General features: G+C 38.7%; 3 protein-coding genes across 3 annotated transcripts; 1 reads left to right on the plus strand and 2 right to left on the minus strand.

The window, feature by feature from the left end:
- The first annotated feature begins 41 nt into the window (after nucleotides 1-41).
- Nucleotides 42-14,789, plus strand: acsf2 (acyl-CoA synthetase family member 2). Its single transcript, XM_056770548.1, has 16 exons — nucleotides 42-670; nucleotides 936-1,131; nucleotides 2,587-2,715; nucleotides 2,799-2,852; nucleotides 2,986-3,104; nucleotides 3,205-3,367; nucleotides 4,009-4,104; nucleotides 4,229-4,380; nucleotides 4,536-4,627; nucleotides 4,718-4,794; nucleotides 12,620-12,727; nucleotides 12,866-13,017; nucleotides 13,095-13,236; nucleotides 13,327-13,437; nucleotides 13,541-13,609; nucleotides 13,870-14,789. Exons 1-16 carry the CDS (start codon nucleotides 561-563, stop codon nucleotides 13,918-13,920), a joined length of 1,821 nt encoding a protein of 606 aa, XP_056626526.1. The 5' UTR covers nucleotides 42-560; the 3' UTR covers nucleotides 13,921-14,789.
- chad (chondroadherin) lies at nucleotides 5,881-11,267 on the minus strand. Its single transcript, XM_056770551.1, has 4 exons — nucleotides 10,289-11,267; nucleotides 8,893-9,056; nucleotides 8,626-8,777; nucleotides 5,881-6,677 (listed from the first exon to the last, which is right to left on the minus strand). Exons 1-3 carry the CDS (start codon nucleotides 11,069-11,071, stop codon nucleotides 8,630-8,632), a joined length of 1,095 nt encoding a protein of 364 aa, XP_056626529.1. The 5' UTR covers nucleotides 11,072-11,267; the 3' UTR covers nucleotides 5,881-6,677; nucleotides 8,626-8,629.
- A 142-nt stretch (nucleotides 14,790-14,931) lies between the features above and the next one.
- Nucleotides 14,932-16,715, minus strand: armc7 (armadillo repeat containing 7). The gene is made up of 4 exons (XM_056770552.1): nucleotides 16,636-16,715; nucleotides 16,118-16,230; nucleotides 15,822-15,965; nucleotides 14,932-15,485 (listed from the first exon to the last, which is right to left on the minus strand). The coding sequence occupies exons 2-4, from the start codon at nucleotides 16,203-16,205 to the stop codon at nucleotides 15,139-15,141; spliced, it is 579 nt and encodes a 192-aa protein (XP_056626530.1). The 5' UTR covers nucleotides 16,206-16,230; nucleotides 16,636-16,715; the 3' UTR covers nucleotides 14,932-15,138.
- Nucleotides 16,716-16,810: the final 95 nt, after the last annotated feature.

The following is a 16,810-nucleotide window of genomic DNA, read 5'->3' on the forward strand; positions in this document are numbered from 1 at the left end:
TCCCCTTTTTGATGCAACCGTTAATGTCCCCGAAAACCTCGTATATTTTGAGTCTACGTAATAAGAGCACCAGCAAAACAGTCTTCTTATTTTTACATTACTATAGTTCATTAAAAAAGCACACATGCGTTGGTTAAAATAGCCAATACATAAACTGATTCATACTTTTATTGGAATTCTAGAAAGTTAAAGCCGCTGTTTAATAGGTTTTGCATATTTGGGCGGACTGAACAACTGACTACGCGAGATGCCATGTTGTGATAACGATAGTTCTGCGTCCTCAGTTTATAGATACGTTACGTACTACTTGGACTGTCGTCTTGGAGGTGCTGCATTGCATGTTTCAACCTCGGCGTTGCTTTTGCAAGATTTGGACTCGTGCATTACTCGATACAGTAATGATTCATGATGAAAACAACTGTTTATTTTAACGTTATGTGCATTTATTCAGCATAGACGCCAGGTTTGAGTGTTTCTGTAGACTGTAGCACCGAGTTTCAAAACAAATACCTCAAAATTGCTCAAGAGTTGATTTATAGCAAAACTACGTGGTCGTAAAAATGTGTTCCAAGATTCTTCTAGTAAATCTTCGCGCGACCGTACACTTCTGCAAAACCGCGAACATTCTGCAGGGATCTCGGACAGCTTTAATATCTGCTCAACCGAGCTGGTAAGACCTCGTTAAGACATGTTTTGGTATGCTTTGTTGTTTACCAGCTTAAATAGTCATACATCTCACTATTGTATTGGAAATTGGGCACCCGTAAACACGTCTTCAAATCTCCGGAAGGGTTTACTATCAGTTGCTTTCGCTATTATGTAATGTTACATTGAAACAGAGCCGCACGCATTTCAATGTGTATTTAAATGGTAACAGTTAGTTGAAGTGTTTGAAAATGACATGCATAGCATTCTTCTCTTCGCTTTTACTCCAGTGCAATTCACGTGGATAACCCACCCAGGGTCCCGACCCTGACCACCAGCTATGCCCACGGCATCTCCTCTCATTCACTGTTATACAAGACCGTGGATCAGTGTCTCCAGGCGTCAGTGGCGCGTCACCCTGACCGTGAAGCGATGGTGTTTGTGGAGGAAGGACTGCGGAAGACATTCGCCGAGTTTTACCAAGACGTGAGTGGCCTGCTACTGTTTGCTTTACAGCGGGCCAAGTCAGTCTGGAGTTAACAACCGGGGTGTTTCCCCCTAACTGTGGCGTAAAGGGTCCATATTGCACCCACTGTATGTTGTTTGGAATGAGGGATCTGTGACGAATCCAAAAATAAATTCCTGAGCACCCCCATTAATCTAAACTAAATATGGTGCTACCACAGGTTCCATGTGGGATTTAGGGCTCATGTTAAGAGTAAACAACTAATATTTAGAGTTTCTATTTAATGTGGTATCAGTTATTCGTAATTAGGAAGGATGTAATATTTATAGTATGCTAATTTTGGTAGGGTAAAGTAACACAGACAATTCTCCTTTCATTTTTTGTTCATTTATTTTGTTAAGAGTGTGTTGTGTAACACTCTAAACAAAGTTGGCTTTACAACATGAAGCAATTATTTATAAAAGGTATTTAATAGTGTTTGCGGTTATTTTGCAAGTATGTAAGCATGACCTTTCCTCCACATTCACTTGGTGTCAAGGTACAGGTAAAAGTATTTATAGTTTGTACTCTACTGAATTTTTCTTTGTATTGGCTTGTATGGGTTACCTGGCACAGATGGCACTTTTCTCTGCCATATCTAGAGTGAAAGTGGGTCACAATAAATAAATGCATCAGAAGTAGAATATTTATTAAGCATGCAGTGAGTACTTATCGTGTTACAATAAGTACAGTGTGTTTTGTGTAAAAATAAATGAACACGTATGCATTACTTAAAGGGACAGTTCATTCTAAACTTGAGTTGTTCCAAATCTGTTTACGTTTCCATGTTCTGAAGAATGCAAAACAGTTCTTGGCCGTCATTGACTACCATAATAGGAAAAGTTACTGAAAAAGTCAAAAGTGCCCCAGAACTGTTTGCCTTCCTACATTCTTCAAAATATATTATTTTGTGTTCGACGGCACAAAGAAGGTGGTGGTTACAAGCGTTCTTCCAAATATCTTTCTCTGTGTTCCTTTATAATGTGTACAAAGAAATGTGTAGAAAGTTGGAACAACTTGACGTTGCGTAAATGAAGACAGAACTGTTCCTTTAACGATATTAATACCACGATTAAATAACAATATGTCTTTTTTCTCTTCTCTAAAGCATCAAGATACATTAAAATTGTATGTAAAATTAAAATTTGTTTAGAAAATATTCAAAGGCAGAAAGTGTTGAAGTCCCACAGGAGTCATAGTCCATTGTGGAGTGTAAAAATGTCATAGAAATCTCCAATGAACTTTGGGTTGTGAAATACAACACGTCAGCTAAATTCATCCCTTGGGTTAACCATAAAAGTTGATTTCCCTGTTCTTTTATACCGTTATGTATTGATATTGAATGATTCACCCTCTCCTTATTTTGCAAACCTTTCACATTTAAAAAAATCCCACGGTCCTTAACAGTGTGAAATGTGCTTTTATTTTGAATTCAGGTGGAGCAGGCCGCTGCAGGTCTGCTGGCTGTCGGGCTTAAGAAAGGGGATCGTTTAGGGATTTGGGGACCAAACATCTATGAGTGGGTTTTGATGCAGTTTGCCACGGCCAAGGCCGGTATTATTTTGGTAGGTGTGTTTCCGTCTATTTTATACGTTTCTTATTTTCCAACAACCAGTCTAACTTGCTCCAACTATTGTTTTTTTTAAAGGTGTCAGTAAACCCTGCTTATCGGTTACAGGAGGCAGAATATGCACTTAGAAAGGTAAGTTAATGATAATTCATGCATGAAAATACCAATAGAAAGTATGTCACTGATGAGGTTTTGGTTACGTTTAGTTTGGACATATAAGCAACTTCCTCCAGGCCTAATGGCTTATCTTAAATGCTTCTTTCAGGTGCAGTGCAATGCCATTGTTTGTCCAACTCAATTTAAAACCCAGATGTACTGTGAAATGCTAAGGCAGCTTTGCCCAGAAATGGAAAAAGCATCCCCTGGAGGAATCAAGAGTTCAAAGTACATATGACTTGTCAAACCACACACTCAATAAGTCAATAGTATTTAGCTAGCACATCACATTATGTTTTGGTGTTGACTTATGGTTGTCTATTTTTAGACTACCAGATTTACACACTGTGATCGTCACGGATAGTCAGCAGCCGGGGGCTTTCCAACTAAAAGATGTGATCCAGGCAGGAACCAGCGAACACCATCAACAACTACAAGACCTCAAGAAGATAATAATGTCCGATGATCCCGTTAACATTCAGTTTACATCGGTACAGTTTTTCTTTTATATTGTCTTATGAAATCAACATTTAAAGGAGAAATGTGGAGATTTTAGAGGCATATAGTGGTGAGGTAGTGAATTGCAACCAATGGCTCATTCCAATGCTCACCCCTCCCTTTCGAAGCACTACCCTGGCTGACACAGGACTAGGATGTTGTCATGTTTTTGCTTCTTTGCTGAAGGAGACAACGTGCTTGAGAAATGCGTTCTGTGGAGCAGTTCGCCGTTTAGTGCTACTGTAGAAACAACATGGTGAATTGTATGTAAGGGGACCCACGGTGTATGTAGATAGAAAAAGCTTGTTCTAAGGTATTAAAAACATTACGCTTCATTATGTAAGGTCTTTATACACCTCTGTAGGCATAGTTATCTAGAGTATATTACATTTCTGTGACTAGATCCTGCTAAATATAACACAGAGTACCTTTAAGGGTGAAGTGTGCAAATTTTACGGCGATAACAGCACCGATAGAAATTGGGTTAATCATCTTAAATTCTATTCCTGTAACTGTCACTGGATATTAAGACGGTAAAATCTATTAGAAAAGTACAAACTTTAGCTTCTAACTTCACTATATAATATATGAATAATACTGTATATCTTCAAACGTTGGTGTTTATGATTTTTAGGGAACTACAGGAAAGCCAAAAGGAGCCACTTTGTCCCACCACAACATTGTCAACAATTCTTACTTCATTGGCATGCGTGTGGGCTTCGACTGGAGAGTGAGTTCATGGTTGTATTCAATAAAAAAAATAAAAAACGTATTGTGTGGCTGTAAAAAAACCTTTTGTTCCCCCAGTTAAAATGATAAGTTGCTTAAACTGCATATTTACACTTTCTGTACAGAATAACGTGAGAGTGTGCTTGCCGGTGCCCATGTATCACTGTTTCGGTTCGGTGGGTGGTGGTATGGTCATGGCTCTTCATGGCGTCACATTGGTTTATCCTTCTTCGGGTTATGATGGACGTGCCAACCTGGAGGCTATGGAGAAAGAGAAGTATGATGCCACATATTTCCTTTGAAACCACAAATTCGTTCTTGCCATGTAGTTTTTGGATTAGCATTTTGGTCACTTGGCTGCTACGTATGATGTTTTTTGTTGAATTTCTTGGTCAAAAAAATTAAGACATTGCTCCTAATCTGTTTACCCAGGTGTACGTTCGTCTATGGAACTCCAACTATGTTTATTGACATGCTCAGTCAGCCTGACCTGCCAAAGTTTGATTTGTCTTCAGTAGAGGCTGGTAAGTCAATTCAATCTCCTTTAAAACCAGGTAAAGGTGCATCTAAATTGTTGTATGATCTGATAAGGTCATCTGTTTCATGTACAACAGGTATTGTGGCCGGTTCCTTTTGTCCTCCGGAGGTGATCCGTAAGGTCATTAATGTCATGGGTATTGAGGAAATGTTGGTGAGTATTACCATTAAACATGATAATCTTTTCAAAATGCAGATGGGTTGTTGTTTCCTATCAATCAAACTAACAGTGTAATTATGCAATTGCAATAAGTCAATTATATCACTAGAGGGAGACAAAGACAACAGTCTTAAAATGTGTGGTACATTTGGTACATTTTTTTTAAAAAGTCTGCAGTAAACCGAAATTGGATACCTTTTTAAATAAACCACCCCCCAGCATATTTCTCAGATTTTATTTTTAGTCATACATGTTTTGAACAACATGAGAGTAATTAAATGGTGAAAGAATGTTTATTTTTCAGTGAACTGCTGTATCCCTCTTCTAACACCACAGTGTTTTGATTTTGTTTTGATTTTGTTGTCTCACGGCTTAAGAAGTTTTTGACCAAAAACAACACGAAACCAGAAGTCAAAGATGTAAAGAGGAGGTCAGGTTGTGAGTATGTGTCAGTCGTATCTCAGTCACCGTCAGGTTTGGTTTGTTAGCCTCGAAAATTCCTTGCAGGACATTGTCAGACCTATTAAGTTGTCCTCACAAGAAACTTCATATAGCGCTATAAAACTTGGGTCAGACATGGCTGTTGGGTTTATATACTGCAAGTTCTTGGTTCTGCTACCATGCTAATGACAGTATGAAGTGACCATTAACTGACAGTGAGTAAGAACCAACAAGGTCCATTGTATTGAATTCCTTATAAACATTTGGACTTTGCTTATAGATGTTTTTCATTCAAAATTATTTTTCATAATATCGGTATAGGCTTTATCGTACAGATAGCAGAACATACAAAACTTACCTCAGACATGTAGTCAAACAAGTCTTTGTAATTCAACAAAGAACGCCTCAGTCTCTAGATGTAAATTAAAAATTGCTCAAATTTGTATATATATACTAATTTGTATTCACTTATGCATGTAAAATACACAGAAATGCCAACTAAATTCTATGCAAAAGAGGAAGGACCTCTATGTGACTATCATATTTAACAAAATCATACTGTGATATTAATGTAGCATAGATGTAATGTTGCGTAAATGTAGTGCTTATCACATGGTATTAAGACATTTCATCACATAATTGCCTTTTGTGTTATTTTTATAAAATATTTTGCATATTCAAATAATGCTTACAATTGCCAGTAAAATTGTAGCACTACAAGCCCCCTTAAACACATTTAACTGCTTAAAATGCTTTCTGAACCAACGTATCACTAAAATCAAGATATCAGGAGTGATATAAGCTCTGAGATGTCAAGTGTCTGGTATAGTTCAGGTAAAGTTCACCAAAAAATGAAAATTCTGTCATTTACTTAACCTCAGACCTCCTCCCCCATTTACTGCTACAGTAGGGAAAATAAATACTATGGGAGTCAATGGGGGGCACGATCTGTTTGGTTACTGACATTCTTCTAAATGTCTTCCTCTGTGCTTAGCAGAACAAAGACATTAATACAGGTTTGGAACAATCTGAGGGTGAGTAAATGATGACAGAATTTCCATTTCTGTGTGAACTATCCCTTTAACAATGATTATTTAATTATACTGATGTATACCGTTCTTTTCCTTTGGCAGCAGTTTTTCCAAAATGTCACTTTGCAAATGTAAACTGTTGCTCCTTCTGGATGCACGTCATTGTTTGTAAACACATATTTATGCTATTCATGCTATTTAGTAGGAATTGAGTCAGTTCATATAAATGTCGCAAAAAAAGTGTGACTGAGGAAGTTGTCATTCAACTTCAGTATTTTGCATTGATTTTATTTTCTGCACTTGAAGTTCCATCAACTGGACAGTCTTCTTTTCGCTTGTGTTGGAAAACAGTAATACGGTTGCCAGGTCAGTTGGCCGAGCCTGTATTTGGACGTCTGTGACTGGCTGTGGCACACAGTCCAGAACATCACAACCCAAAACAGAAAAACACAAAGACAGAGAGTTCAAATCAAACATAGGATTGAAAAACAACAGTGACACAAACCCAAATCCTGACCACATTTATATTATTTCCATTCAGTCTTTCATCTTAGAAGAGGTCAAATACTTATGGTTGGGATTTAACTCTTGAATCTGTAGAAAGTATTCTGAAAGTATTTAACTTTCATTTCTCACGAAAGTCACTGCAATCGATCATTAGATTCATTGTCATTTTTCATTTCCAACTAAAAATGACTGAAAAATGGCTTTGAATGCTAAATGTGTTTTGTTTATTATTATAAACTTAGTAGTAGTTTGAGAACTAGACCGCTAACCCCATATGACAAAACCAGCAGTTCCCAAACTTCTGTCTTACGAGTATCAAGACTAGTGGTGGGCCGTTAACGTCGTTAACGCAGTGAGACTCTTATCGCGCGTTAAAAAAAATGTCGCCGTTAATCTATTCTCAAAGTTGGGTTGGGAGCTGGGTCTATACTACGCAAGCTATGATGATTTTCACCTTGATATTTTAGCGCGGATGTATACCAGCTTAACTGCACTGTACGGGGCGAGAACGAGATTTTTCAACTCGCGTGATTCGCGTCATTCGCGGAAGCAGAAGCCGCCTCATCATTTCATAACCAGGGCTTCATTCACGCGATTCGCGCAGCAAGTAGGTCTATTGGCTCTTTGCATTAACACATAAATCACTCGCGCTTGACACGCCATTCGCGTTTGCTCTGAACACAACATAACGTTACTGTGAAATTACCGCATCAAACGTGACGTGCTAACATGGATGCAGCTATGAAGCCGCCGGGTTTGCTTCAGGGAATATTAATTTTTAAGAAGCTTCCTTCCCAATAGAAACATCGACAAGACTAAGGTTGTTTGCACCTTGTGCAATGCGGAATTGGTTTAAAAAAAACACTTTCTCTCAACAGGTAGTGGTCTAGCTTTAGTTGAAACCAGTAACTTTGTATTGAGATCTAATGTATTATGGCTCCTGTATGACAGGTCGCTTGTTGCTCCCTCACTCTTTGTAAGTCGCTTTGGATAAAAGCGTCTGCTAAATGACTAAATGTAAATGTACTGTAGGAGCTCTTCCAGTCTCAAGTACCACCTAAACGCAAATCATCCCTTAGCTAATGCGGAAGTAAACACAAGTTCATTTTATTGAACATAATTTAATTTTGATCACCAATTATCATAGTAGAACAGCTTTCTCAAGCAGTTTGTGATGCATTTTGGAAACAGGAGATGAGCCCCTGGTCTAATGCGCCACCTGGCTTGAGAAACCCGTTCTCAAAGACTTACTTTTAGTTATTATTTGGGTAGCACACATATTCCGAATGCCTTCGGCAGAATTCAAATGAGCCATTTTAATCTAGATTAATCTAGATTAATCTTGGAATTAATCTAGATTAAAAAAATTAATCTATGCCCACCACTAATCAAGACCTACAGTAAATCATAAATATGATGAAAGAGACTTTATAGAAATGAACCCTTGACCGCTATTTACTTTACCACCAGAACTTTTTTTTCATTATTTGTTTACATTTGCTGGCTAGTTGTCAGTCAGAGGTCTGTGGTTGATGTCTTTTTTTTTATATTCATTGCTGGAGTCTTGATGCTGTGGTCTCATTTACGAGATCTTATTGACCATAAACCTAGTCTGGGTCTGGATTGACATTCGTTGAGGGTGTGGGTATGAAATATGGACTACGGTTTATAGGCTTAGACAAAATATGGGATGTCGTTTTGTCCTAGCTGCTTACTTGACATGCAATATATACACCAGAACATTAGGAAGCCATTTATTTGTTTATTATTTTTATTTCTCTTATTTAATTCTGACTATAATGAAGAGATAAGAACCAGATCTGAATGAACAGGACGGCCATCTCACCATATCAAGGGCGTGGACCCTTCTTGGCTCTGTCTGTCTTCGTCTTTGCCTTGCAACGGACGAAAGCAGTGCTGTCCCTTATTTGCTTGCCTTTCTGGATTCCGGGGGAAGCACAAACTGCGTCAGGATGCTGGCGACTATTGTTCATCCATCTATACAAGCAAATCAAAACCAACCAAATCTTCAGTATTAGGAATCGGGATGTGAAGTCAAATAGTATGAATGTGTTTGCAGGTTCAAACATCTGTCGATTTTGTATTTTCGTACTTTCTGAGGTTGGTTAAATGGCAGGTGCAGCTCCATGGGTTGTTAAACAGTGTGATGTTTTCGAGGCTTGTGAAGTCCAGGCTGGCCGGCAGGGACCTCAGCTTGTTGTTCTCAAGGTGTAGAGATTTGAGAGCGGTCACTCCTTCGAAGGCAGCGTTGGAGAACTTGATAGATGGAATAGACATCACCATTAGATTTTTAATGTAAGGTATAATCTAATTTAAACTTGGACATTAACAGAAACTATTTGTAAAAATGCTGTTCTGGCATCTTTTTTTTTTACATAAATTGTTCTAATGAAAATAATATTTCTAACGAAGAAGACAATCAAACCCTGCTGTATATACGTAAATGAGACACTTTTTTTTACATTTGCACGTAGAATATTTTTGCAGTTAGCATTTAACATCATTCATAATATTTGAAGACTATGGATGGCTTTTCTCACATGAAAGACCTCTCTTATGTCCTCCAGAGCTTAACTCTTCTTCTAGCCCTCCATCAAACTTCAGAGGTGAATGCAGAACTGCTAAAAACTTCACTAAGGTGTTAGATGTCCTGGTCCGCATGGCGTCTGCTTTATAGGAAGATGGCGGTCGAGGGGTCGGCTCAGTGTAGACACAGCATGTGGGTGTGTGACGTGTTATATAAGCGTAAAACAGATGCACTTATTGAAAGGGCATTTTGGAAATTTCCACTCAGAAGTCTAGAGAGGTGGAATGTTTGGTAATTTGAGGCGAAGGAAGGTTTGTTTTGACTCGCGTTCTGTCCAATGACCTGCTCTTCTGCCAGAAGTGCTTCTGAAGAGCCCAATTGTCCCTTAAGATGAGGCAAAGGCAAGCTAAAAATACTTTTCTCCATGGACCGCAGAACACCCTGCCACTGTTTACCTGTCTGCTAACTCTTCCTGACCTGTTTACAGGGGAAAACAGGACTTGGATACAGAAAAAAGAGTCGTATACAGATTTTAAACAACATGTTGGTGATATTTTTGCGTCAACTATACCTTAAAGTCAGGACAAAAAGATAAATGCATCTCTAACACACTAGTAATGAATAATGATATATTGATATATAAAGAGAGAAATATTTCAGCACATGTGCATCTCAGCATACAGCACACGTATCTAAAGTTCATTTAGGTCCTGAATGTATGAACGGAAGGACTTGAACATCAGAAGGATCTCATTTAAATTTAGAAGCAACACACAGGTCAATATTTTTCTCTGGTGGGGTTGCAGTGCATTAGCATGACCGGCTCAAGAAAAACAAACAATCGTTTATTTAGCCGTAACTTTTAGGCCAGCATCAGAGCAACACTTACTTCGTCTCAGTTGGAATTCATTCCGTCTCGATTTTTACTATTTAAGGGGTTATGATCCACAGAGAGACTTACCTTCTCCAAGCCCATGTCATTTAGATGAAGCTTCTCCATGTAGCGTCCAAAACTCCTGAATGCGTAGTCAGGTATGATGCTTAGAGGATTGTGGGATAAGTTGAGTTCCTCTATAACACGCAGCTTGCTCATAGCCTGAAGAGGGTATGTGGACAGCTTGTTGCGGTCCAGGGTTAGAGTCGCCAAGTTCTCCACTTCATCAAGAGAACCAGGCTGAAGGGAGCTCATATCATTACCACTCATATGAAGCCACCTGAGATCCGCTGCACCTGTGAAAGTACCCGGCTGCAGGTCATAGAGCTTGTTGTTGTCAAGCTGGAGGGTAAACAGGTTGATCATGGGAGAGAAGATGCCCTTTGGAAGACTGGAGATTTGGTTACCATCCAAGTAGAGATACGTAAGTTCAGTGAGGTCCTCGAAAGCACCCGGTTTGATGGCGCTGATGTCATTGTTAGACAGGTAGAGGTAGAAAAGCTTATTCAGTCCTTTGAAAGCCTGTTTGGCGATCTCGCGAATCTGACAGTGCTGCAGGTGCAGAGAAATGAGCCCCTTCATTTCGCTAAAGCCCCCGGTTGGAAGGTTTCCTATGTTGTTGCGTTGGAGGTTGAGCAGACGGGTGGCCTCGGAGATGCGGGGGATTTTCTTCAGACCGACGCCGTCGCAGATGACGTGTTGCAGATCACCGTGACAGTGGCACTGGCTCGGGCACTGAGTTGGTGCAGGAGACACGAAGGGTATAGAAACCTGAAGAAACATAAGGAGGGAGAAGCGTAAACTCTGCATGGTGAAACGGTGTGCTAAGAGTCCACTGCTTTAAGCCGTCTGTCTGTTTGGTCTTCTGAATGCTTTCCTCGAGGAGTCTCCTGCAGCAGGAACACATAAAGACAGCAAAAACACAACCTCAAAGTAAAGAGAGAGTGTGGAGAGAGAGAGAGAGAGAGAGGAGGGTGCAGTGCAAAATGATTCCAAAGGGAGCTGAAGTAAGTATTTAGAATACATGTCTGCTCCTTCCAGAGTCTGAGATGATGATATTTAACCAGTTTATTAGTCGAAATATATTCACTCTTCACTATCATGCCTGAAGCTATTAATAATTAATACTTATCTTAGCTTAGTTTTCTCTCTCTTTTTTTTCATTTGGTGAAAGAAAGGATTACAAAGGATTAAAGTGCATGTTATGTATAAGCAAGTTATATATGATAGCTTTGTAACGGTCTCAATTTCTAATCCAGTAACTTGCGTGCCGGCAAATCATGTGATGTTAAGGCGTGTGTGTGCTTTGTCTTTTGTCTGCGGAGTAGAGTTTTGTTTGGAGAAGCACATTCCTCTCGCAGATCTTTTTTCAGTGTGGTATTGAATATAAAAAAGGGAAAAGCAGATAGATCTCTATGTGATTCTCAGAACGGCTCTATGACTCACCGTAGGGATGTTGATTTTGTAATTTTGGTCTCAAAACAATTTGTAAATGATAGGGAGCAGAAATACCAAAGAGTTCTCAAATGTGTGTGTTATGATGAGTGTGTCAGCTGTGCTCAGGTTAGGCGGAATCTAGTGTTTGCTTAACAAATTTAACATTTTATTGGCAAAGTGTAGATCCTCTTCTTTCAGGTTTACATTCATCAATCCACAGTGTTTTGGTCTGCACATATTGCTCGGCAGGAAGGAGCAGTGGTTGCGAATTTAACTAATGATGTCTTACTTCATCATAATTAATTTATGTTTCTCACACTTAAATCCGATCCAGACTGTATTGGATCAGAGGAGATTCATCTAGTTTAGTTTATATAAACTCTGCAAATTTGCTTTGTGTAGTTATGAGTTTGCAGATTTCAATGAGATTTTAACAAATGGCATCTTGTACAGATTAGAGCTCATTTCTTTCATTACCGTCATGCTTTGCGCTAGACTCTTTGTTATGATTCTGTATCTGAGTGATCTCAATGATCTCAGAGAGACTGGGATTGAAACAGCCTGTGTGCCAGTTCTCAGGTGCGCACCACATACCTCACCTGCGTCCCAGGCCTGGCTCATTCAGTTCATTCAGCCATCTGCTTTCCATTAGCCAGGTTTGTGGAAAATACTTTCCGAAAGCCCACTTTTGCAAACGGTAACGTGAGCAGAATTTGGGCAAGTGATCCATGGCTTAGAATTCAACTTGCTTTGTGTAGTGTTATTTATAATGTAAGCTAGCCATAAAATGCTAGCTGTCATTGTAGCAAAGAGGATATTTAAAAATGTTCTGTTTCCACTTTAACTCTGATTATTTGTAATTAATTCATTTGTATGAAACAAAACATGATGTGAAATACTATTCATTGTGTTTTGGAACAGATCGGCTACGGCACAACTGAAAACAGTCCAGTAACTTTCTGCGGATATCCGTTTGACAGCCTGGAGCGAAAGACAGAGACTGTTGGTTGTATAAGCCACCATATTGAGGTTCGTTTGCAGCCACGGTTTACCACGCGTTCCTATTTGTAACACATTTTTAATTCAGCGCTTTTCACATAGCAACATTCTACATGTCAAAAACAGAATTTTGTTGTTCACTCTAAATGGATGTAATACCTTCTTTAGGCTAAAGTGGTAGACCCTACATCTGGCCACATCGTCCCTCTGGGTGCACAGGGGGAGCTGATGATACGGGGATACTGCGTGATGCTAGAATACTGGCAAGATGAGGAAAAAACCCGAGAATGCATCACAAAAGACCGCTGGTACAAGACGGGGTAAGTACATGCGATATTCCCTTCAGTGTCGACATGAATGTTTTCATCGAGTAAAGTCTGTAATGCCATCCATGCAGTGACATTGCAACTTTGGACAAGTTTGGGTACTGCAGAATCGAAGGACGCATCAAGGACTTGATCATCCGAGGAGGAGAGAACATCTACCCTGCTGAGATCGAACAATTTTTACACACACACCCTAAAGTTCAAGAAGCACAGGTAGGAATGTTAACAAGAAACATTATACTGTTACACCAATATTTCTTATGCACGTCAAAAGTAGCGATGCCTCTGTGTTTGTCCACACAGGTGATTGGAGTGAAAGATGAGCGAATGGGAGAGGAGGTTTGTGCTTGTATTAAACTTAAAGCTGATCAGGAATGCACTGCGGAGGAGATCAGGGAATACTGCAAGGGAAAGGTCAGAACCATATGTGTCAGAAGTGTGCTTTCTGTTAGCCGCCACGGATATACAACTGGAGGTCACGTGCCATTCAACTATTACTGTTTTTTTTCTTCTTCAGATTGCTCATTATAAGGTGCCACGCCATGTAACTTTTGTTCAGGTATATCCCCTGACTGTCACAGGAAAGGTAAGTTAACATTTTGCAGATTCATGTAAAATATGGAGAAAATGTAAAAACTGTTTATTTGGGCCGACTCACATCAGACTCCAGACAGAAGAATTTTAAGCAGATTCCCTGTCTCCTTGAAACCCACTAAAGTGGTTTTAGGCAAATAAAGACCGGGGCCTTATAGCTACTACAACACCTTTTGATTTTTAAAGGCTTGTGGTTGGGTGTTGACAGATTGAACCGTTTAATAGCACTGACATTGTTACTCTTATACATAGATTCAGAAGAACAAACTGAGAGAACAGATTGAAAAACTGCTGGGACTGTGAACTGAAAAGCACACCTGTGAAAGCTTTTAGACCTGCCAACAGGAAGACATCAACTTAAGGGGCATTTTAATTTACCCAGTAAATACTCACTTTGTTTTATAATCATTTTTTATCATTGAAATAGTCACATATTGAAATGTTTAATAATGTAAACTCTTAAAATTCTTTATATTTTTTGTGAATTGTATTTGACAAATGGTTCTTAATCATGGAAACCAAAGATAACATGAAACCATTGTCTGTTTACAACCTTAACTTTAGTTGTTTCAGTATGCAAGGTCTGTTATTACAGTGTATCTCTTTTTATTCAATTCCCATACACTGCACTAACAAAAACTTCCAAGGACATTACAAATGAATTGAGATCAGAGGTGTACGAGGATTTGTGCTGATCTCTTGCTCGCCTGAAGTTCCTAAAATAAAAGTCTTAAAGCACAAATAGTTTTTTCTAGGCAGTTTGATAGTTACACTTTTAACTTCTCTGCGTGTGATCTCTCGTGTTCTTTGGCTGTGTCCTTTTTGGCTTGTGATGTGAAAATCTTTCTAAGAAGAAAGTCTGAAGGATGCTGGTATTGAGACCATATGGAGCGAGGTCCTCTTTCAGTATTTTAATGTGTCTGGTGGAAAGTCATGGCTGCTTTGGTTTGTAATAACACATAGCTTTGTGAGGATCATTCAGGGTAAGGGAGCAATCTGCCAGAAATTCTTTTAAAATGTCCTTGGAACTAATCATAGTGCCATCTTTCATTGACTGGATGCTTCTTAGCATGTTTAATTGCCTGGGAAATATTTTTTTAATGAAAAATGCCCACATTGCTTCCAGTAAAATGATCATAAAATGTGGATATAACAATAAAAATTTGAATTTATGTGAAAAGTATAATTCTTACAATGTAGTTGTATGCGTTAAAAGTCTCCACCATGTGTTTCTTTTTAGTATAACAACTCAAGCATCTTTTGCACACAGGTATTTTAAGAAATATTTAAAGTTTCAAAAGAAAGTTTTAAAGAAAGTTTTAAATCAATCATACCTCATTGATGATGTCTGAAGAAATGTGTAGCTTTCTCAATAACAAAAATGTATAATGTATCATTTTTCAAATAATCTTAAATGACCTTAGACAAACAATACCAGCACTCTTAACTCTTGATGCTAAATTTACTCGTAATTTAGCATTTAAACCTTTACAAATTAAACAATACAATGCAATATTATATTCAGTCTTTTGGAAGTGGAATGCCCACAGCTGATTGGCTCTGTCCCTGCATTGCCTCCTGGGCTTTGTGTACTTGTTCTTGAGTGCAGTAGTCCTGCAGGAAGACCGAAGCCATGTTCTTGAGACGTGGGTTCTGTGTGAGAGAGAAACGCAGCATGCACTGCACCACCGAGCTGTCTGTAGTTTCAGAACGCGAAGAGGCCGTGGTGAGGTTCATTAATGTCGTGATGGCAGAAAGAACAGTCTCGTCTCGGTTAGTTGACAAGCAGGCTACCACTAACGGAACACCACCGCTTTGTAGGATCTGATCCCGACACTCCCGGTCCATACTCATGTTACACAAGCCACCTGTAGATTATAGATCAGTACATTTATTTCTAAAATGCTTTTCAAAAATTTGGATGGTTCGAAAGCACATGTATAGTACATATATATTACTATACCTAAATTAATAAATATATAGAAATATATAGAATGGAATATATGGCCTTACAAATTTTACAATGATGAAAATGTACATAATGTACATAAACTAACCAAAAAGAATTGCAAGTTTGTAACTTTAGTTAAACACCATATTGCAGTCTTTATACTAATTCTTACCATACACACATTCTGAATGATTTTTTAAATACACAAAGAATTGATCTACAACAGAGTGAGATTTCAACATTACAAACTTACCAATTCCAAACTCTACAAAGTTCTCATTTTCTTCTGTCAGCATGTCCAGGAAGAGCTCTGTGACCTGAAGCATTTTTAGGGCTTCCATGTTGGATGGATCGTAGGCAAAGTTGGCCAGGTTTGCCAGCACTTGCTCTTTAGCCTCTACAAAAAGAGCGATTATTTGAAGATGACCAAAGGTTTTAATTGAAAAGTCAGCTGTATAACTTGTGTACTGACTATATTCTGTCAAGTGAAGTAAAGCAGATGCAGATGCAAACTACTTTAAATGCTTTCCATCCATTCCATTGACATACCATCACTGTCGGTGTCCTGAAACTCTGTAACCAGCCCCTGCAGATACTCAAACCTGTCAGAGGCAGAGAATCGATTCTTTCCTGCCATCACCGATAAATCAGGGGGTCAACACCTGCAGAAAGACAGGCAAAGCTTTTATATTATGATTCTTATTGTCATACAGTAAAACTATTTTACGTTACGAATCACACCGCAAATTTATACAACCATCAGCTGTTCATTACAAAAATCCCCTTTGTGTCTTATTCCAGTAGGATTTATATGCGTTTTATTGTTTCCTATCTGCCACATAACATCCCACCAACAGAGACTATTGCAGTTTCGATTAAAACAATTGATTTTTGTGATGGCTTCTTTTTTATTGTCTCTATTATTTTAACAAGTGAACTATGCCAGAATAAAACATTAAGCATGGGGAAGCACTGACTTACAAGTGCATAAAGATGCTAATAAAAATGTAGTTTGTGCTCAAAACGCTTCATAAAGCTATAAATAAAGCTGTATCGTGGAAATCTACCTGATCCAAAAGTGTGTAAAGTTCCCATCACTTTTGCAGATTACAGCGGTTGTCTGTTGCTACACTACACGACTCTGGTCCGTCAGTAAATACTTCCGACTAAAGTTCCTATTGGAAGGTTCCGCCCTCATGAATTTGTTAATCGATACAATTTAAAAACATTGTACAAAATTAA

The sequence above is a fragment of the Triplophysa dalaica genome, chromosome 17, assembly GCF_015846415.1.
Source record: "Triplophysa dalaica isolate WHDGS20190420 chromosome 17, ASM1584641v1, whole genome shotgun sequence".
Taxonomy (NCBI): domain Eukaryota; kingdom Metazoa; phylum Chordata; class Actinopteri; order Cypriniformes; family Nemacheilidae; genus Triplophysa; species Triplophysa dalaica.